Source organism: Peromyscus leucopus, chromosome 4 (assembly GCF_004664715.2).
Source record: "Peromyscus leucopus breed LL Stock chromosome 4, UCI_PerLeu_2.1, whole genome shotgun sequence".
Classification (NCBI taxonomy): Eukaryota; Metazoa; Chordata; class Mammalia; order Rodentia; family Cricetidae; genus Peromyscus; species Peromyscus leucopus.
Window position 1 is genome coordinate 27,108,019 of NC_051066.1, and position 22,969 is coordinate 27,130,987.

The following is a 22,969-nucleotide window of genomic DNA, read 5'->3' on the forward strand; positions in this document are numbered from 1 at the left end:
ATACATCTAGCTTTGGCCAAAGATTTCAAATGGAGCCTTTAAGAACTGCCTTTTTTTCCCCCCCTCTCAAATCAGAGAAGTGCCTACCATCCACTAAATAACTAGGCAAGTTTGGATGACAGGTGCAAGTCCGCTTGTTGCGCCCCGCAGTCTCTAACTAGGAACCCTCGTGGCTACCCCAAGCATCCTCCCGGTGAAGGCGAGGGTGCCTAACTTCGGAGCGCTCTTTTGGACTGGGGGGCGAGGGGAGAGGGCTGCCCGATTTTTCAGGGTGCGAGACGCAGCAGGGCTGTGCTTCTCGGCGTGGGCAGACGCCACGGACTTTTCGGTACCTCCCCGGGGCTGCGCGCAAACCCGGGGCGCGAAGCAGGCAGCCGGCGCCCCCGGAGCCCAGAGCTTTCCAAGTGCAGGCTCCAAGGGGCGGCCCGGCCGGTGGCCCCGGGTGGACGGCCTCCTGCCCCCTGGGCCGGGCGGTCCTGAGCGCCGCGCCTTCCCGAGGGAGCCCTGCGCGCGGCTCGGCTCGGCTCGGCGGCGGCGGCGGAGGCAGAGGCGCCAGCTCTGGCTCCCGGGCCGAGCGCACCTGGCACCTGCCGGGCCGCCTGCGTGCCGAGCGGCCGGCCGAGGGGCACCGGGGACTCGGCTCGCTGTCGCCGGCTCCGCTGGCCGCGCCGAGCCGCGCCGCGCCGGAGAGAGTGGGTGGGCAGGCAGGGGAGGGAAAGGGAGAGAGAGAGGAGAGAGGAAGGAGGGAGGGAGGGAGGGAGGGAGAGGGCGACGCGCGTCCCCGCGGCGGGGGCGCGCTCTCGCGCGGGCTGCCGGGATCGCTCGCCGCCGCTGTGGTAATGTCCGCCATGTTGGCCATGGCGCAGGGAGCGGATCGGGCGGGCGAGCGGCGGATCTAGAGTGCGGAAGCGGCCGCGGGCGGCGGGGGGCTGTTTTTGGGGCGGGGTGGGCGCCCATGCTGGGGCCGGGGGCAGTGCGGAGGAGGAGGAGGAGCGGGCCGGCCGCGCTGCACTGAGGAAGGAGGTGGAGGAGGCGGCGGGAGTGCTCCCCCCCTCCCCGCCCGCCCCGCCGCCGCCGCCGCCCGGGCTGTTCCTGTAAGGCGGGGAGACAATGAGTAAACTCTCCTTCCGAGCGCGGGCGCTGGACGCCGCCAAACCGCTGCCCATCTACCGCGGCAAGGACATGCCTGATCTCAACGACTGCGTCTCCATCAACCGGGCCGTGCCCCAGATGCCCACCGGGATGGAGAAGGAGGAGGAATCGGTAGGGACTCGAGTGTTTATTACCCCCCCCTCTCTCCCTCCTCCCCCCTCCCCTTTGTCAGCCGGGCCTCGCCATTCACAGAGCGCTCTACGCTCGCTGGAGGGCGCCGCTGCTGCTGCGCGCTCGGGACCCTACGCCGGCGGAGTAGCGTAAGCCTGGCGGCCGGCGCAGCGCCCGCCCGCGGCCGCCATGTTGTTGCGTCCCAGTGTTGTGATTAGCTCTCGGCGCCGCTTACGCTGCCGTAAGGGGGCCCTGCCGTAAGCGGCGGCCGGGAATGGCGCAGGGATGCGCCTGGCCGCACTTGGCGTACGGCCTCTGTTTACCTGGTAGACATTTCAAACCCCGGCACGGGCTTCATTGATTGACAAGGGGGTGGTGGTGGGGAGTCTTTTGGCTAGGCGATCTTTTCATTACACTTTGAAATGGGTGTGTGCGTTAGAGCGCCTTTGAAATGATTTAGGAAAAAGTAAAGCCCTTTCAAAACAAACGCCTTCGTGCCAGCAGGGTGAGGAGGGTCTGTCTGTCTGTGCTAGCAGGGTGATGATGGTGTGCGCTGCTCGCCGGAGGAGGTGCGGCGGGACCTGCTCCGCCGGGGCAGCAACTCCCGAGCCGGACCCCGCGTTAGCGTGTCCCCTAAACCGCGCGCGGGCTTTGCCTGCCGGGCTGGCCCTGCTCGGTTGTGCGGCGTTAGGAAGGGTCCCGAGGGCTAGAAACCAGCCTCCAGGCCCGCGCTGCCCGGCGCACTGCCTGGGGAGGTAGCTTGCGAGCTGGCCATTGACAAGTTGAAGACTCAGTGCGTCCACATTGACAGTTGTATTTTTGACCGGATGGTAAAATTTTGGCACAAGTGCTGTTTCCCTCTTCCAGGGGTTAAATTTTACCCAAGATTGAATTTCCTCTGACTTGACAGTGTTTACGACTCTGGAGTGTTGTTACTTGCGTGAGAAGTTCATAGTAACTGCACCCTGAAGAATTTCTTCAATGAACCTTCAGTCCCGCCTTATTGTCAACCTCGGGTGTGTGTGGATTGGTTCTTTTGCTTCTGTGACTGTCAAAAGAAAGCTGAAGGTTTCTGTGATTGGTTTTCTCTTTTGACTATTAATAGTGCAGGAAATGCATTTAAGCCTTTGATTGGCTGCTCGAATTCTGACCTCATTGTGTTGGTGCTTTGACTTAATCACATTTCTCTTTGGTGTTTGATTACCTGACTTAACATTTTCAGTAGAAGATAAAATAGGGCCTCTTTATAAACCTTCAATTAAAAAAAAAGCTCAGCTTTTATGCCTAAGATTTAAAGCTTAGTCGTGTTTGAGAAATTTGCTTAGGTAGTCATTGACTCAGTTTTGAGCTACCTTCTGACAGTGTCTTGATAAGGTAATTTAGATATTGTTTGCTTTTGGTGGCATGATGCTGTCTTTGCTGACCACATCTTTCTCTTAACTATTTCTTTTGGACACATGAGTGTCTTTCCATTGTTTTCTTCTTTTCCTTATGTTTGCTGTCTTTTGTCTAAGGTTTGCCAGTTGTCCTGTGTCTCGGTCCCAGGAGTTCTCCTCATGGTGCTTAGTCTAAAACTCTGTAATTTATTTTCTCTCTAAACCTGAAGATCGGGCTATCAGTTGTTCTGCCTTTTCTTCATTAATGTTGTCTAGTGGTAGTTACTGTTTTTGATATTACTGTTTGTCAAATATTTGGGTCTCAGATACTGTATTAAGAATTCTATGTATATTTAATATAAAAATTTTAAATCCACTTTTCTGAGATGTAAGTTCAGGAAGATGTACCGGTTTACAATAAAGGTTTAATGAGGTTTCACAAATGTATACAACCAAGAATAAGAAACATTTCCAACTGCAGTTAAGTGTTCTTGTCCTCTGTAGCTAATCCCTGGATTATAATTCCAGGAAACCACCAACTTGCTTTCACTGGAGATTGGCATTGCATTTTGAAGTTTTGTGTAAATGGAGGATACACATGTGTGTATGGCTTCTTTTGCTCAGCATGGTACTATTATTGTCTCTCTTGTTTCATATACCATGTATTCCTTTTTATTGCTGAGTAATATTGTAATTAATATACAATTAATATGTACTTGTTACTAGACATTTGAGTTTTTCCTGGTTTATAATTATCTCAGTCCTAGTAATAACAGCCTTGTGAGTTGCTACAGTTTTCTGTTTTATAGATAGCCTAAAAGGTCTCACTGATAACAGCGGTCTGGAACTCAAACCCTTGCCTTAGTTGTTGTAAGACCCTATTGTCATGATCCCCATTCTTTCATATTTAGGATTCTTACAGAACCTAGAGTTATCTGTACTATTATGTTTACTAGAAATTTTGTAAATAATATATTTGTATAATTCTGAGAACTTTCAGAACTGATACTGACTTGCTCAGACAATAAAGTTATTAAGATAAAGTTATTAAGAAGTCGGGTTGTTTTTCATCACTTAATTCTGTCTGGCTTGGCTGTTTTTCTTTCTTTCTTTCTTTTTTTTCAGCACTTGGGTTAGAGCCATGGGTTCTGCACTCCACCACTGAGCTGTATCCTCTGCTCTGCTTTGTTCCTTGCTTTTCAGACTCTCTTTTTTATTAGTAGTTACTTGATTTTGCTGCTGCTTCTATTGACACTGTTATATTTGACTGCTTGTTACCTTAAGTGTTTAAGAAATTTGTGGGAAACAATCCTAGTTTATTATTTAGATTTTTCTCTAGTTAGAGTATAATCTTTGTCGTGACTTTTGCTGATTTTGTTCATTATATATTCCAAGTGCCTAGAACTGTGCCTGGCACATAATGTATATGCTTGGTAAATGTTTGTTGAATACTCTTTTCAGTATTGAGACCTGTTTTTCTATGCACGTTCACTCTTGTGCTCACCCATGTACATTCTCTATGTGTGCATAGATATAAAATTCAACAAAAACTAGGTTGTAGAAGCCATCTTTTGTTGCTTTTCTTTGATGCTGCACACAACCAAATATGATACCTCTGTTTTTCCTCTTAATTTTGAGGACTTTTTTGATACTCAGTTACTTTTTGAACATATAGGTATAGCTGAAGTATTATTCTTTGTCCTGTGTTAAATAGCTATTTCATAATTATGGGCAGATTTCTGTGAGAGAAATCTTTATACATGCCCGAGCCAAAGTCTACATGAATCATATGATTCAGCATTCACATACAATATATACACACACATACATATACATACATACATACATGTACAGTGTTGTTAAGACAAAAGTCCTGGTTTGTAGCCAGGCTGGCCTCAGACTCACTGTCTTCCTGCATCCTCTCCCCTTGCAATTACAGCTGTGTCCACTACATCTTTTAGCTTACTTTCAAAGAAAAAGAACAGGACTGATTTGAATTTGTAATTTTCTTCCCATTATTATTTCTTGATTTTTGTCATTTCTCTTTTAAGTGATATTTCAGTGGGAAGAAATATATTGAGTCTTAATATCTTTTCAGAATTAACTTAGGCACTGATGTTTTTCATGATTTATAATAGAATATAAAGTACAGTTTTGTAAGTTGATATCGTAAAAACATGAAGTATTTCTTTCAACAAAAGTGCTGTATGCCAAATGTTACCTAAAAATGACATTGGGATGTTAGTTGTTGAAACATAATGGATATAAAAGTTATGTATAAGCCAGTGTACTGAGGTATTCTTAGTTCTTCAAGAAAATAAATGTCTTGATTTCATGGAATTTAAAGTGAGTCATTTGAAGTAAAATCATGTACAGTATTGGGAAAGTTAGCAAAAACTAGGGGGTTAAGGTAACACGGCAGACATCAGGGTGTGTCAGAAAAAGTTAAATGTCAATGTAGTTGAGAGGCATGAGAGAAACTTTCTGATGTATAGAGGCGTCATGAAGAAAGAGAACTTTGAGTTTTCTTTTAAAAAATATATTTGTGTGACTAGTGCACACATGCCAGGGTGTTCCTATGAGGGTAGGGACGACTTTTTTTATATCAGTTCTCACTTGCCACCTTCATGTGGGGTCTGGGGATCAAACTCGGGGCACCAGGCTGCTACCCAGTGTGCCATCTTGCTTGCCCCCCCCATTTGAAAGGTCTATGGATATTACATAGACAAAAGGAAGGTTTTTCCAGAATCTCTTTATTATCCATTCCTAACTGACAGCTCTTGCTGATCCGAAATTTAGGAGAGTGTGGGACTCTTTCCTAATTTTATTATTCTTTCAACTTTTTCTTATTTCTGGATATGTAGACATCTTATTTCTTTTCTAATTCTTCCTATCTGAATGCTTTCTATCTTCAATGCTGTTTTAAATTTTGTAGAAATGCAGTAAATATTTGATAAGTGATTGAAGAAAAGTTGAGGTGAAGGTTAAGTTGAACACAGCATAGAACTATACCAGATTCTAGCTAGCTTTGAGTGTTAGGTCCAGGAGTTGATAGAGTAGTCTGGAAGAAATATTTCTCTGATGTGGTTCTGGAGTCAGCTTTTCTAGTTTTGGTCATCATGTGGCTATTTAATGAGGGAAGCTGCCTACCTTCTCTCTGAGTCTCAGATTGCTCATCTTATGTAACCTTGAGATTATGTTAACATTTGTGTTGAATGTGTGCCAGGTCTTTGTTAAGTTAACTTTGTTAAGTTCAGGGTTTAGAGCTCATTATAGCAATATGATATGTAAGTGCAAATGTCTTATTTCCAGAGGGCAGAATAGCACTTTAGAAATGAAATGAAATGACTTGTCCAACATGACCCATCTAAAATAAAATACAGAAACTGAGGTCCTGTGTCTGACTTAAGGACTCTGAGCCTCACCTTTGTATTGCTTCATCTGGTAAATTAGTGACTTGAGGCAAATGGTATTATTGAAGAAACTGAATTCCTTTTGTACATACATTCCTTAAAAATGTAAAGGAATGCTTGGTCTGTGGTATAAGTTTAAATGTTTGTTTCAGTTCTCTGAAAATGAGGCCCTATCTTACATAGATGATCTTATTGATTTCAAGTAGCAGAAAACAAAGCTGGCTACCTTAAGGAGCCCTGGGAATTATCTGGAAGACTCCAAGGAATGGTTGAGTAGTCAACGCTAGGAACCATGGCCATGCTAGTCCCTTTAGCACCAACTGACATTGATATCACTGATAACTAATTATCTTTGAGAAGCTCTGAACAATATTGGCTAATTGTACATGTTCCCTGTTCAGGCTATGTAGGTTTGCATTCTTGGACATGCCAGTATTTATGAGATTCAATCAGTTTTTTTGAGGATGAATTATAGTGTATTTAGAAAAGTTAATATGGCATGAGGGAAGCATTCACTAACTATCAGGTATTATCTTTTAATTAAAATTTTAATTGCAGTTATGTGTGTGTGTGTGTGTGTGTGTGTGTGTGTGTGTGTGTGTGTGTGAAAAATCTGGAACATGTGTGGAGATCAGAGGACAGCTTTTGAGACTGTGGGTGTGGGAGTTGAACTCAGATCACTAGACTTAGCAGCAAGCATCTTTATTAACCCTCTTAGCCATTCATCAGCCCTCATTTTCATCATGGTTAGGTTTCTCTCATTTTCTTGGGTGAGGAGATATTCAGGCAAATAAAAATGACAGACTGATTCTCAATCTGAAAATATTCAGATTCTTGGATATTGAATGTGGTATCTAGCTGACTTGTATGAAATTTCTGTCTCTAAGTCTGATAGTTAGAGAGGTAGTCTACTTCTAGACAGGAGGTCGACCAAACAGCTACTACTGATGGTATGGAACAGTTAGGAAGCTTAATTTATTTATTTATTTTGGTTTTTTGAGACAGGGTTTCTAAGTATAGCTTTGGCTGTCCTGGAACTCTCTCTGTAGATCAGGCTGGCCTCGAACTCAAAGATATCTGCCTGCCTCCACCTGGGATTAAAGGCATACATCACCATCTCCCAGCTAATTTTTAAAAAATCTATGATGTGACCCATAGCAAATTCATGTACTTAGTTTTTATAAGCCATAAAAATTGAAATGGGTTTTAATGAAATTAAAGTAAATCTCCAAAATTTGTTTAAAGAAAGCCAATCCTTTATATTTTACAGAATTGTAAGGTATGAATTTCTGGGATCCAAAGAAGTTATTGAGCCTTCTTGGCCCTTAATTTTCTTATTTCTGAAATAGAATTAGACTGAGCTTTAGATGACTTTTGGCTGTAAAAATTACTTGCATTGTGAATTTCCATTCTGTTTAACAGTCCAGATATAACTAGATGAAGAGAACTAGCAAATACGGTTCTGAGTATTAGGAATACCCCTTTAGAAGATTGAACGCTGCAGTTCTCAGCCATTGTTTTGACCTGGAGTACTTTTAAAATGAGAATCAGTTATGCTTACTCACTATCTGATACTTGCTTATAAACGGATAGAACAGTCTGCTCTATATCTTGGGTATTTCTGTAGCTTTGGTTTTCTTGCACTATCTTTACTGCTGTTATCATTGCTATTGAGTGTTTTAGTCAGTGTTCTCATGTCTCTTGGGGTTGTGTGTAAAATTGTATGAGTATGAATGTTGTGTATGAGGGGAGAGAATGAATATACACTTTCCCAACTAGGCTAATCGACATCAGAAAGTTATTATATTTATTTTATTTAATGCCTTACACAAGCAGGATAGCCAACACGAACTTCTGTCACGTTTACTCTAAGTGATGGAAGGTTTGTAATATAGGCATTGGCATGGTCATAGCTACTTGGTTGAGTTTGATTGTATGACTGAACATACAGCTCTGCATCTTCATTTCAAGTAGAGTGTAAGTGGAGAAATAGTAAAAGATGATAGGACCTGTAGAGGAGGAATGGCTGATAGGAGTAAGTCACGAGGGAGGCCAGTACAGATGGCAGAAGGTCTCTTTCAATTATTTGAGTTTTGGCTTAATGTTAGTCTTTGATTATTTGCCTTGCCTGTACTGTATAAATAGAACACAACTGTACTATATAAATGGAACAGGGCTATTCTTTGTGGAGTTAATATTGTGAAAGTAAATGGTAGTCACTTGCAGATTTTCCTCAGCAGCATTTCCTTTAGCCATCCACTTTTAGGCTTCTTTCCACCAACTAATATCGTGTTGAAATCAGAGGGCTGCAGAGTGAGAATCTGCTTGTTGGTTTATTTGCCAGCGTATCTCCTCACCCCTACCTTCCTTGGGCAAAGGGTGTAAGACGTTTCGTTGAACTACAAAAGTGGTCAACAGTACTGTTGACAAAATAACCTTGGCCTTTGCCTCTTCTCATGGACAAAGTTAAGTGGTAACTATCCCAAAGGGTCGTTTTTGTTAGGATTTATTTTTATTTAGTGTATATGAGTGTTTTATTTGCATATATGTAAGTAAATTGGGTCCATGTCTGGTTGACCGCAGAGACCAGAAGAGAGTGTCTGATCCTCTGGACCAGGAGTTACAGGTGGTCACCAGCCACCATGTGGGTGTTGGGACCCACACTCCAGTCATTTGCAAGAACAGCAAGTGCTCTTAACCACTGAGCCATCTCATCAACACCTCAGAGGATAGTTTTAGAATTTAAGAGTTTATTTTTGGCAAGACTTAAATTTGCCTTATATACTGTTTGATAACAACTGTAATTTATGAACAATTTTCAGCAATATAGTAAAGTATGAAGGAATGGGAAGGCTAAAATATAAAGTATTCCCAAACACATTCTTTCCTATAGTTTCCTATTTTTTTTCCTGCCAATTGAAAAATATTTTATTTTTAAAAGCTTTAGTTTCAAAAGCACAAACAAATTAATAATGTATATTTTTTCTTTCCTTCTCTGTTTTGTGACAGAGTAACTGTTAAATTGACTTAACAATTAAAATTTTAATTTTAGTTTTAAAATTACTGGCTAAGAGAGCTAAATTTTTAGCTACTTCTAAAGCAGTATTGGGTTCTAAATTAATAGTTGAGTATTTGTATTTGCTTTTCAGTTTTTTTTATTTTAAAGATTTTTTTATTTTAGATTGGCTAAATAAATAATCATGAGAGAAAATAGATTTGTGTGATGACAACCTCTTCAGTGGTTGGTAAACACAAGAAGAGTGGACGAAGAAGACAGTTTGGTATACCAGTGAGCTTCAGTGTTAACATACTTAGAAAACAAGGTAATTGATGAGAGTAGCTATGCTACATATTTTATTCATGTAATATTTTTCAGCTGGAGAATTATTAGCAATTCAATCCACAGTGACTATTGCAGGCAAAATAAGAAGTTTTTACATCTGCCCACTGGTCATTAATTTCTGGTAACATTCCATTTTGGCTAGTTAAATGATTCCTCTCTCAGTTTCCGAATGGAGGCTGTTACACTTGATGTGAGACCCTTTATCTAGGGAGTCCCAGCTTTTTTGTGTTATGAATTCTTTTGGCAGTCTGATGAAACTTCTCAGAATGATACCTTAAATATACAAGATCATAGAGAAGTTAAATTGGAAAAAAATTGAGATAATATTAACATTAAAACAGGATGTGGAGTTAGATCTGGTTAGGTTTGAAGTAGTGAAGGGTAGAAACAGTATTTTGACAAGTATCATTGTAACATGACATGAAAAGATTTATGATTTCTGTTAGTATTGCTAGAACTACTTCTTACTATTGACTACATTAGTAAAATGGAAGGAAATGTTAAATTTACTTGAGGTTAGGACAATTAAAAGATTATTATTATTTTCTCATCCATTCTGAGGATCCTTCACTTATTTCCTGTGACTATTTTGGCGATCTATGATTCCTGAGGAAAAGAAATATATGAAGGATGTTATAGGAAACCTTGTTGCTTGCCTGTCATACAGGAGATACATTGATTTTTACTTTACCATATAGCACAGTGGCTGATTTCCTAGACTGCAAATAAGGTTGTTCACGTACAGTACTTGGTACTTAGGACATGTGAGGTAGCTCACCCACTTAGCAGGACTTGTCAGGACTTCTGTAATACCCCTAAGGTTCAGTTAATTCTCAAATGTTAACACGTGTCAGAATCTTTTGAAAGGTTTATTAAAACAAACTTTTGGGGTTGCATTCCCCAGTGGGTCTAATATGGTGCTTAAGAATTTTCATTTTTAAGACATTCCCAAGTGTACCAGTTACTTTTCTTCCTGCTGTGACAACACAATTTACAAAAACAACTTATGAAGGGAAGAATTTATTTTCGATTCATGATTTAAGGAGAAATGCATTTCACTGTGGTAGCAAAGACAGTGAAAGCAGGAGTGTGAGGTGGTTGGTCACATTGTGACTAGTCAGGTAGCACAGAAGAGTGCTGGAGGTAAGTCTGGTTTTCTTCACCACTCAGTTTCTGAAAACTCATAGGCAAAGTCATAGGTATATTTCCATGGTGATGCTAAATCTAGTCAAGTTGACAATGAAGATTGACTAAGTGATCTAATGCCTAAATACAGGATAGCCCCCCCCCCCTTTTTCTTTTTTCTTCATTTGTGTGTATCTACATATGTCACATGTGTAGGGGTGCCCAAAGAGGCCAGAAGATTTGTTGGATCTTCTAGAGCTAGAGTTACAGAAAATTGTGAGCCATCCAACATGGGTTCTGGGAATCAAACTAAGGTCCTCTTCAAGAGTAGTATGTACTAACTATTGGGCCATCTCTCCAGCCTCTAATACACACACACACACACACACACACACACACACACACACACACACTTCTTGTTGCAGGATTTCTTCATCAGTGTTTTATGGTTCTTTCTTACTGAAGAGATATTTTTTTCTTTCATTAAATATATTCAGTCCTAGGCATTTTGTTTTTTGGTTCTTTTTTTTTTTTTCTTCTTTTTTTGGTAGCTGTTGTAAATGGTACTTTAGGTACTTAATGGTGTATTGTTATGCTATTGATTTTGTTTTGTTGATTTTGTATTCTGTAGTTTTGATACAGTCTAGTTTTTTGGTGGAGTTGGAGCTTCTTGTGTATGAGGTCATGTCATCTGTAGAGTGACAGTTTAGATACTCTTTACATCTTGCTCTTGGCTGATTATTTTGACATCTAGTACTGTGTTGAGTAAAAGCAGTGAAAGTGGGTGCTTTTGTCTTGTTCCAGATCTTGATGTGAAAGCCTTAAACATTTCCTCATTCCTTAGAGTGATTGTGGTTGGCTTATTTTAGGCTACCATTAAATATTACTGTCTATTCCTTCTGAACCTAGTTCATTTAGTAGTCTGTCTATAGAGGTTTGAATGTTCATAAGTGCCTTTTTTGCATCTGTTGAGCTGATCATATGGATTTGTAAACTTCATTTTGTTTATAGTGGCATGTCACTTGTATTAACTTGAACATTGTGAACTACAGGTGTGGAGTTTTCCACTTGTGGCATCCTTTTGGATTTCCAGATTAGACTTATGCATCCTTACCTACTTCTCCATCATAACAATATTGTGTGTGTGAAAAGATGCTCAGAATATGCCAGAAAAGTGTGGAAAAGAAACATAGATCCCTGAATCTCACCCACCTTGAGAAGTCCATGGTTGGCTTTTGGGGTGAATGTACTGCCGTCCCTGCCTCTTTCCGTATAGGTATCCCTTGAATAAGAGAGAGAAGAACAGATGCCTATTTTGTTGTGCTTTTTAAACTGTTACTGTTAGATTGAAAATCTGAGAAAAGAATCTCTTCCATTGAGTCTGTGATGTCTTGTCATTTTGGATTAGTCTAGTCATTGAAGCCTATGTATGACATGGGTGGTATACAAACAAGGCAGCTTGTATTTGGATCATTGGTCTAACTTGAGCTTGGGATGAATAGTGGTTCTCAAAAACAAAGGGACTATGCTGGGCGGTGGTGGCGCACGCCTTTAATCCCAGCACTCGGGAGGCAGAGCCAGGCGGATCGCTGTGAGTTCGAGGCCAGCCTGGGCTACCAAGTGAGCTCCAGGAAAGGCGCAAAACTACGCAGAGAAACCCTGTCTCGAAAAAACCAAAAAAAAAAAAAAAAAAAAAACAAAGGAACTAAAAGTAGACATGTTTATTAAACCTTTCTGGGCTCTGTGGCACTGACGTAATTAGGTGGTGGTTCAGAGTATTAATTTACTGTCAATCTGCTGTATATTGACAAGTTTTGACATGCATTAAATTTATTCTTAATAAAAATTGCCTCTGGGGGCTGGAGAGATGGCTCAGTGGTTAGGAGCACCGACTGCTCTTCCAGAAGACCTGGGTTCAATTCCCAGCACTCACATGGTAGCTCACAACTGTGTGTAACCTCAGTTTCAGGGGGCCCGACACCCTCACAAGGACATACATGCAGGCAAAACACCAGTGCTCATTAAAAAAAAATGCTTCTAGTTATGTAATTAAAGTTTAAGGTTCCTCTGTCTGGTTATTAATTACCTTAAACTTTATTATGAAATTTCTATGGTTTCTTCTAGTGTGTGCTATTTTGTTTGTTTGTGCTGGGATCAGCTCCAATGCTTTGCTTATGCTAGACCGAGTGCTAGACCACTGAGTCATATCCCAAGCCCCTAAACTTTCCAGTACCCACCCCTCTCCTGAATCCAGATGGATATCGAGTTGTTCAGAGAAAATAATAAAGTTATCTTTTGTCTGAAGTGTCTTAGGTATTGGGGCCTTTTGAGTTTGAGATTGGGTTCTTGTGCTGCTCATCTGTCAGCCTCCTAGACTGTAGGGTTATAGGTGTGTGGCAGCACCCCCCTGTGCCTATCTTCTAACTTTCTCTTTTGCTTCATTGAGCAGAATGTTTACTGCTTTCATTGTTGTTTTATAATGTCATCAATACATTCTATTATTTATTTCACCTCTTATAGAGCTTTTCACCATTGCCTCTCACTGCTCTGCTTTTCCAGGGATTTCCTAAGTACCTTATTAGTGCATATTTTTCCATGTGAACTTCATAATTATTTTGCCAAAATCCAGACAATAGTGTTGGTATTTGTCTTAGTTAGGGTTTCCATTGCTGTGAAGAGACACCTTGACTCAACAACTCTTAGAAAGGAAAACATTTAATTGGGGTGGCTTACTATTTTCAGAGGTTTAGTCCATTATCATCATGGCAGGAAGAAAGGCAGCATTCAGGCAGACAAGGTGCTAGAGCTGAGAGTCCTTATATCTTGATCAAAAGCAACAGGAAGTGGTGTGTCTCACTGGGTGTGGCTTGAGCATATATGAGCCCTCAAAGCCCACCTCCATAGTAACACACTTCCTCCAGCAAGGCCATGCCTCCTAATAGTGCCACTCCCTTTGGGGGCCATTTTCTTTCAAACCACAGTATTTTTGTTGGGATTCAGCATACACTGATAAATCGACTTAAAGAGAATTGATACATTTATGGAATTGACTTTTTATTCAAGAACATAGATTGTCTCATTTGCTGAAGTCTCCTTATCTTTGAGGGATGTTTTTCTTTTCTTTTTTTTTTTTTTTAATGTTTTTGTTGGGCTTTTTTTTTTTTTGCAGGAGTTTTATGTGTTTTTTATTGTAAATGGCAATTCAATATTCTCTTCCACTTATCATTGTATTTATGAACGTGATTGATTTCTTTTAAAAATATTTATTTTTGTATGTGTACGTGTGAGTGCTTGCACGTATGTTTGTGCACCCTGTGCATGCCTGGTGTCCTTGGAGGCCAGAAGAGAGCATTCCCTGGGATAACAGTTATAGACAGTTGTGAGCTGCCTGATGTAGGTGCTCTGAACCAACCCTAGGTTCTCTGAAGGAGTAGCAAGTGCTCTTGATCACTGAACCATCTCTTTAGCCCAAGCTATATATTAATTTCATATTCCACAGCATTACTAAATTACCTAATTGTACTAGGTTTTGTATTGATTTGCTTGGGTTGTTGAGTTTAGATGTCTGTTAATAAAGATAGAGATAGTTTACCTTAGCTTCTCAAACACTAGGCCTCAAATGGTTTTTTCCTTTTGAATTCTGTTAGTAAATACTTCTAACTCCATGTTGAAAAATTGTGGAGAATAATGAGCATCCTTATTTATGACATTAATGTGAATGTCTGTCTCCAAGCAAGTATGTACAACCCGTGGCCTGGGCATGCAGCCAAGGGTAGCTTTGACTGTATTCCAAAATAAAAACCATACATTTCTTTAAATTGAGATTTTTATTTGTAATTCTATTGTGTGGTTTTTATTTTTCTTTTAATTAGCTAATTTATTTTGTATGTGTGTCGGAGTGTATGGCACATAGGTGTGGTGCCTATGGAGGCCAGAAGAGGGTATTAGATTCTCTGGGGCAAGAGTGAGAGGCTGAAGAGCCACCCGATAGGTGTACTGGGAACTGAATCCCTGGCAACACAGGAAATGTTCTGAACAGCTAAGCCATCGTTTCTCTAGTTCCTGCTGTGTGGTTCTTGAGTGTGAACTCAGTAGATGTCAGGGTTGTGTTGTAATATCATGAGATTATACACCCCGATATATTTTTTAAAAATATATATATTTGCTTTTGGAGATTTGCCACATGATTTTTCCCCTTCACTAATGATGGATATTGTGAAACTGGACTATCCTAGCTTTCTTGGAATGAACTCTATTTGGCAATGAAGTATTTACTCTTTTCAAAAATTAATTTAGTTTTATCATCTACAGAGTCTTAACAGAGCTTTGACATATTCTTGACCAAATGTGGCCACTTCAAAGCTTCTGTAATTCATTCTTCTAAATTACTGAGAGATGAAATATGTGTGGCTAGTTCAGGTCACATACCTACTCTGATTCAGTTAACTGTGACTTTGGGTAGGATGAGGTGATTAATGATTGAATGGTTGATGGACATACCATTTGTGGGAGAGAATGGGACTTTAAAGACTGGGACAGATACCTGCAAAGATATCTACCACAATTTTATATTTTGTAGTACAAAATTCATAGCTGTAGCTATTAATGCCAATTTGACTATCCAAATTGTGGTTTCTCTTCCTGGTAAGTGGCATCAGACACCTGGATCACCCACAACTGGCTATTTTTTGTTTTGTTTTGTTTTGTTTTTTGAGACAGGGTTTCTCTGTATAACTTTATGCCTTTCCTAGAACTCACTTTGGAGACCAGGCTGGCCTCGAACTCACAGAGATCTGCCTGCCTCTGCCTCCCGAGTGCTGGGATTAAAGTCTTGTGCCACCACTGTCTGGCCACAACTGGCTATTTTACTCTATAATACATGTGTTTAGTGGCAACTTGGTACCAAATACTAAATGACCTTGAGAGTCACCCACCTACCAACCACAACCTCTTAAAATACAGGGCTCTTGCTGGGCAGTGGTGGCACATGTCTTTAATCCCAGCACTCAGGAGGCAGAGCCAGGCAAATCTCTGTGAGTTCGATGCCAGCCTGGTCTACAGAGTGAGAGATCCAGGACCGGCTTCAAAACTACACAGAGAAACCCTGTCTCGAGGAAAAAAAAAAGAAAAGAAAAGAAAAGACAAGGCTCTTATGTTCTTAGTTGAGGCATTCTTGTTGAGTACTATATGGAGCTTTTAAAGAATTAACATATACCTATATTGTATATAATAACCTATTTAAGCCAGAATTTAGTATTTGAATGATACATTTATTTATGTATATTGACATAGTATACATATTAAGTTATGTAACTGAATAGCGTTGGCATCTGTGTACTCCTGAGAAACCATTGCCACAGTCAGAATAAATGACTCTAAGTGTTCTTGCACTCCTTCTTCTACTGTGAGTTTTAAATAAACAATAGTCTTCCCATTATTTGTGGTTAATGACCTATTTTCTAGAGTTTTAGATAAATGGAACATTCTTACCCTCTCTGGCCTATTGTTATTCAGCATTTAATTGTTGTTAAGATCCATACATATTATAACATTCATCTCTCAGGAGACAGGCAGGAGAATCATCACAAATTTGAAGTTAGTTACAGACCTGCCAGTGAAACATTAGTGAGACACTGTTTCAAAAAAGCCCTCTCTCTCCAGAAAGGAAGCTTCATCCTTTTTTAGTTGATGAATAGTGTTCCTTTTTAAAAGCTGTGGTACAGTAGTAGCCTGTTTGGTGACACTGGCTGTTAAAAACTAAAGTTGTTCTAAGAATAATGACTTTTGGTAACTAAGTGCCTTGAGCGAAATGGCTTCAGGTAATGGTAATTTTATATAAAAGTTTGAAGTGTCAAACTGTTTTCCATGGTGTTGCTAACCTAATGATACGTTTTTGAGGTGTTTATATAGTTGAAAATGTTGTAATGCAAAAATTTGGGATAGAGATTTGGTCTTACCTGGGAGAAAGTTTAATATGTTAGTTATCAGATCTCATCCTAAGGATAGAGAATCAAAATGTGCACTTTTAAATGTAATTCTGCTGTTTATTTGTTTGTTTGTTTGTTTGTTTGTTTAAAAATTCCCTAGGTCGTTCAAATGCTCATTAGGATTTGAGAATGTTTGGTTGGAAAGCAGAACTTCTACATATAATTTTTGTTTGTTTGTTTTTCTGCTATAGAACACATGAATGCTTTGACACATTTTGTTTTAGGGGTAGTTGTAAGATTGTAAAAAGTTATAAAGATACTTTTTAATTAAAAAGTATGATGTAATATTGATAATGGAGAGTGTTGTGATTAAGGTTAATTGTCAATTTGACAGGATCTAGAATCACCTGGGATGCTGGTTTCTGGGCATGTCCAGAACATTCTCAAACAGTCCCACCAACTAGAGAGGAAGGATTGAGACATAAGCCTGTAGGGGCCATTCTCATTCAAACCACCACACCTGGTGAGTCAGGTAGTCCGCTAGCTGTACCTTATGTTCTTCATCTTTGTTCACAACTAGTGTGCTTTAGTTACTGTTCTACTGCTGTGAAGAGACGTCATGACCAGGGCAACTAATAACAGAAAGCATTTCATTGGAGGCTTGTTTACAGTTTCAGAGGGTGAGTCCATTTTCGTCATTTTTGGAAGCATGGTGGCAGGAGACAGGCATGGCACTGGCGTAGAGCGGTAGCTGAGAGTTTACATCTGAGCAATAAATTGCAGGAAAGAGAGACAGAAAGAAAGACAGACAAAGAGACTGGGACTGTGTGGGTTTTTGAAACCTCAAAGCCCACCTCCAGTGACAAGTCCTCCAACAAGTCCATACCTTTCCTAAACAGTCTACCAACTGGGAAATAAACATTCAAATATATGAGTCTGTGGGGGACCAATCTTATTCAAGCCACTACCCAGTAATACAATTCTTGACTAAAATTCTCCCTTCTTTTCTTCCTTCCTTTCCTTTCCTTTCTTCCCTTCTCTTTTCCTTCCTTCCTTTGTTCCTTCCTCCCTTCCTTCTGTCTCTTCCTTCCCTCCCTCCCTCCTTCCTTCCTTCCTCCTTTTTTTTTTTTTTTTTCCTGAGACAAGGTCTCACTCTGTAGTCCTGGCTGGCCTCAAATTCACTGAGATCCAGCTCAAAATTGTTTTTTGTTTAAAATTTTTTTTTGTTTGTGTAGTGGGTGTGTTTGAGTGTGCCTGCACCTGTATGGAAGCACCTGTGCTACCACTTTCTACCTTATCCCCTTAGGACAGGGTGTCTTACTGGATACAGAGCTCCCTTTATTTTGGTTAGGTTGGCTTGGCCAGCCAGCAGGGATGAGCCTCTGTCTCTCATCCTCCCCTGCCTTCCCAAGCACTGTGGTTACAGGCACACATGATCACAACTGGCTTTTGTGTAGTATCCTGAGGGTCCAAATTCATGTCTTCCTGCTTGTTCAGCACTTGCCCACTAAGCCATCTCCCCAGACCATAAGTCTTGGTTGTTTTTAAATGTAGGTCTTGAAATACTGTATGGGGTTGTCTGTCCACTCTTAGTGTTAAAGGAATGAAAGATAATTTCAGAAATAAGTAGAAATCAATGCATAAATTCACCATCAAATAAGTTATTTTTTTTAAACAACCAAATGTCAATAACTTGCTTTGAGTCTTCTGCTCATTTCTCTGTTGAGTAAATGATTAGACTAAATGACAAGGATGTTGTTTGTGTCACCTTTTTAAAGTAATGTTGGTGTTGAGGATTATGTTCTTACTAGCATTAGGAAATACATGGTCCCAAACAAGGTTTCAGAAAATTGGGTACAGTAACAAAGGGTAGATATTTTGTTACGTTATCAAGTGAAGCAAGTTAATGTTAAAGTAACATAGTGGGTATTTCAAATGTTGATCTATAAGTCCAATTGTTCAAAATGTTAAAGCTTCTGACATTTCCACACAGTGAGATTGCTTCAGGCTTTCCATCTATGCCTATATAGTGTAACTCACTGCATTAAATCCCTTCCTGCCTGTCTTGCCTTCATATACCTCCCAGGTAATTATAATCAAAAGAGAAGCTGTGCATGACTCAGTTCTGAGTCACTTAAAATGTATCAGCTGTTTTCCAGGAGAGAAAAATCTCTACCCTGGTTTTCAGTCTAAAGGGAATTTATTGCAAATGGACACTTAATTTTCTTGATAAACATCCTTAAATATACATTAACAGAAAGAACAAAATTTGATAATGTAATTATTTCAAGCTAAAGTGTTTCTTTCCCCCTCCGTCTCCACCTCCACTTTCTTCTCTTCTTCTTCTTCCTCCTCCCCCTCTTCCTCCTCCTCTTTTTTCCTCTTTTTCTTTTTTGAGACAGGGTTTCTCTGTGTAGCCCTGGCTGTTCTGGAACTCACTTTGTAGATCAGGCTGGCCTCGACTCAAGAGATTCACCTGCCTCTGCCTTCTGCTGGGATTAAAGGCGTGCTCGGCTCCACCACTCAGAGCTTGTATGTTTCTTAAGGAGGCAAAAATTAATGAGATATGTATAATGTTACCTTTAAAGGCAGTGTATGGTTAAAAATACCAGAGAAGTGAATATTCTCCAGATATTTTGAATGTTTTTATAAACATTAATTTTAATAAAATATGGCTATACTTTTGTCAAGTACAATGAAAATGTTACTAGAAAATTAATAAAAGAGATAGAAAATACAAGACCATATATTTTAAACATTTGGTTACACCAAATTACTGCCAGATTGCTTTGAAAGTTTCTAAATGTTTACTCTGAAGTTTTGTGATTACAGAGGACCACATGCTATGAGCTGTAGTGCCTTAAGTGAGTGGTTCTTAAACTGGTGGTTCTCAGAGTGTAGCTTCAACCCCCAACATCATTATCTTGTGGGAACTTGTTAGAAATATGTGTTGTCTAACTCCATCCCAGATGTGCTGAATCAGAGACTCTGAAGTTCCTATTAGAGTGTGTTGAAACAAGACCCGTCAGATCATCCTGACACTCACAAATGTTGGAGAGCCATGATTGGATTTTCTTCATTGCAAATGCTGATGATCTAGGATGTGCTTACTCAGAACTGGAAGATGACTCTTACTAAGTCTGAATTCTTTGAATACCAATTTTGTAAAAAGAAGACTTAAAGATTGGGTTGGTTATGACATTTTAAACACACACACACACCACGAGCACAAGTTTTGGAGATTAAACTAGGGCCTTATGTATGCTAGGCTGGTGCTTTACCACTGGGCTACAGCCCTGTTTCAAATTCTTAGATAGGAAATAATAGGTGTGATTTGAATTCAAGATTATACAGTTGAACTATCTGCTAAGTGAAAAGGAAGATTCAAGCCAGCTGTAGTGGGCACAGAGCTTGATCATTCTAAGACCTCAGAGATGCATAGCAAGTGTATCAGACCGCACTAAGTGTCTGGCAAGTTGTTTTGCTTGTCTCAAACCACTGGAGAATGAATTGTTTTCTTTTCAGAAATAAGTTCAGATTAGTTTGTTCCCCTAACCTCCCTCTTTCTGTGTGTCTGTGTCTGTCTGTCTGTCCTTTTCCCTCTCGTTTCCATTCCTTCCCTCCCTTCTGCCTGATGATTATAAACCTCCAGTAGGCATTAGGTAGACAATGAGTATTGTCTCTCTCCTCATCTTAGGAGAAAAGCACTGAATATTTAAGTGTGATATTATCAGTTTTTGTAGATGCCCTGTGCTAAACTGAAGAACTTCTCTTGTATTAAACAGTTGTGTAACGGTTTTCAGTACACTAGTGGATTCTGTTTGCTCAAGTTTTTTGGTGTTTGTTTGGTTTTTTAAGACAGGGTATTTCTTTGTAGCCCTGGTTGTCCTGGAACTCACTATGTAGATCAAGTTGGCTTCAAACTTACAGAGACCTGTCTGGCTCTGCCTCTCGAGTGCTGAGATTCAAAGCATGCATCACCACCACCCCACTGATTGCTCATTTTTTTGTTTTGAGTGATTGCATATATGTTTACAGAGAATATTTGGTATAATTTTTTTTCCCAATGTGCTTTTTTGGTTTTAGTATCAGAGAAATACTCATCCATAGAATGAATTAGGGACAGTCTCTTCTCGTCATAATTTTGAAAGAAATTGGGCTGTTCTTTCCACTTCAGCTATTTTTTTGAAGACATCCCCCAGTGAAGCCTTCGCCTATGAATTTTCTTTTTGTGGGGTTTTAAAATATATTTCAATCACGCCAATGTCTGCAAGGTTATTTAGGTTATCTGAGTAAGCTTTCAGTTTGTTCCTTTCAAGAACTCTGAACTAACATACTCACAATGGGACAGTGTGCAGAGTGAAAGATTTTGGAACACTTAGTCCTAAATGGGATGTCTTCATCAACCCCCTTCCATCAGGGCTCAGGAATCTATGTGAAGAGGAGCCGGAAAGATTATAAGCCAGAGGGAATGGCTGATACCAGGGAAACTTCCAGACAGTAAAGCTGATGCACATCTGAACTCACTCAGACTGTGGCAGCATGCACAGGACCTGCACAGGCTCAAGACAGACCAGGTCCAAGCTCTGAGAGGGTGAAGTGGATATGGGCTCCCAAACCTTAACCAAGAAGCTATATCCAGTTGACTACCATTTACAAAGGAAAAAAAAATCAGTTTTTTTTTCCAGTGAAATCTCACTGGGTATATTAATCACACTTAAGAGTAGACCTCACACTTAAGAGTAGATGGCCAGCAGAAGATAAACACAGTGGTATTTTTGTAGACTTTTTGTCTTGTATTGCTTTGTTTGGTTTGTGGTTTTTTTTGGGGGGGGGTCTTACTGCCTTGTATATTGTACTTACCAGTTTTGTGTTTCTTTTTATTATTATCTTTGCCTGTTTTCTAAAGAGAGGAAGAAAGGGGGTGGAGTTAGGTAGGTGGGGAGGATCTGGGAGGAGTTGGGGGGAGAGAAACTGATTAGAATATATTGTATGAAAAAAATTTTAGTAGAAAAAACTTAGAAAAGAATAAAACAGAAAAAAAAAATTTGTCCCTGTTAACTGATTGAACAATTTCTTGGCAGTAAATTGTTTAGAAAGATTGCTTATACTGGTAGTTTGTATCTTTTCTCCTCTCTGATCTGTATCATCACCAGTTCTGTGGATTTCCTTAAAGCATCCACTTTTCATTTCATGAATTTTTTTCTGTTTTCTGTTTAACTGATTTTCATATTTCTCATATTTCCCTTCTTTAGTTTACTTTGCACTTAATCTGTTCTTTTTCTACTGTCTTAAGGTGGATATTCAGATTATTGGTTTGGTATATTTATTTTATTTAAATTTTTGTGTTTTGGGGGCATTAAACCCAGAACCATACACATGCTAGCCCTGTATTCACCCAAGTGAACTTCAGCCCAACATCTTTTATTTTCTTCATAAAGGTGTGTAGTACTTATAGGCGTGTAAGTAATTTTTCTTCACAAGTTTGCTTTGTTATATTTTACACATTTTCATGTAAATTTTTTATTACATTTGTGTGAGTGTATACAGTCACAAGCAAGTGCAGAGTTCAAAGGACAACTTGTGGAAGTTGGTTATTACTTTCTATGTTGTAGGTCTTGGGAGTTGAACGCTGTTAAGATCAATTGCAGCTTATCAGGCTTGGCAGCAAATGCTTTAATCTTCTGAGCATCTCACTGGCCCTTGTTTTGATGTTTTTTAATTCAAAATAATTGTTGGTTTTCCTTTGCTATTTTTCTTTGATCCATAGTTGAAGAGTGTTTTTTGGTTTCTAAATATTTATTGAGTTCATAGGGATTTTTTTTATCAATTTCTTACTTAATTCCATTGTATCTTAGAATTGTGTCCCTTAAGTCCTTATAAGTGACCATTTAAATTTGCATTATGTTCACTAAAATATTGTGTATCTTTTTGAAGTGAGTTTTTGAAATGGGCTCACTGTGTAAATCATGCTGTCCTTGAGCTCTCTAGGGCTGGTTTAACTCCCTGTATGTTAGCTCTCCTTGACAGATATTTCATGGCTCTGGTGTTCTCAACCTACTGGAGTCTCTCCTGCAACCTAGGCTTTACTGTCGTGGCTTCATGCAATGAATGACCTTTCAGGGCCTCCTCCCAGCAACTCCAGAACTCCCCCATGGTGCCTGGCCTTAGCTCTCTGGAATCATGAAGAAAGAGTCATGACTCCCTCACTCTTTGATCTTTTATACTTCCAAACCCATATCATATGGATGGCACTGCCAAGTTTGACTGCCAGCTTGGGATGGACACTTGTCCTCTTGGATCATACTAGCAGGGGCTTTAGTGTGCTGTTATTTTCTGGGAGCTGAAAACTCTTAGGCCTATTCCTTTCACAAGTTGGAAGTTTAGCTGCCTGGGGTCTTGCCATGCACGTCCCTTTGTTCCAGTGCAGAACAGGCCTCTCCATAATGGCATCAGTCCCGTAATGTCTTTCTGCACCTGTCTTCCAACTGTAACGTTAAGCTTCTGATTGCACTTTTTCTC

At 40.1% G+C, this 22,969-nt stretch overlaps 1 protein-coding gene across 2 annotated transcripts in view; it reads left to right on the top strand.

Moving 5' to 3' along the window:
- Window positions 1-809: 809 nt before the first annotated feature.
- The window catches only part of Epc2 (enhancer of polycomb homolog 2), a 120,414-nt gene continuing 98,254 nt past the window's right edge, over window positions 810-22,969 (top strand). Inside the window, exon 1 of one of the 2 annotated variants that reach the window (XM_028879447.2) lies at window positions 810-1,263. In XM_028879447.2, coding sequence (XP_028735280.1) covers window positions 1,111-1,263 — 153 coding nt within the window. In that variant the 5' untranslated portion in view covers window positions 810-1,110. The remainder of the gene's footprint in view (window positions 1,264-22,969) is intronic. The other variant, XM_028879522.2, reaches the window with a different exon arrangement.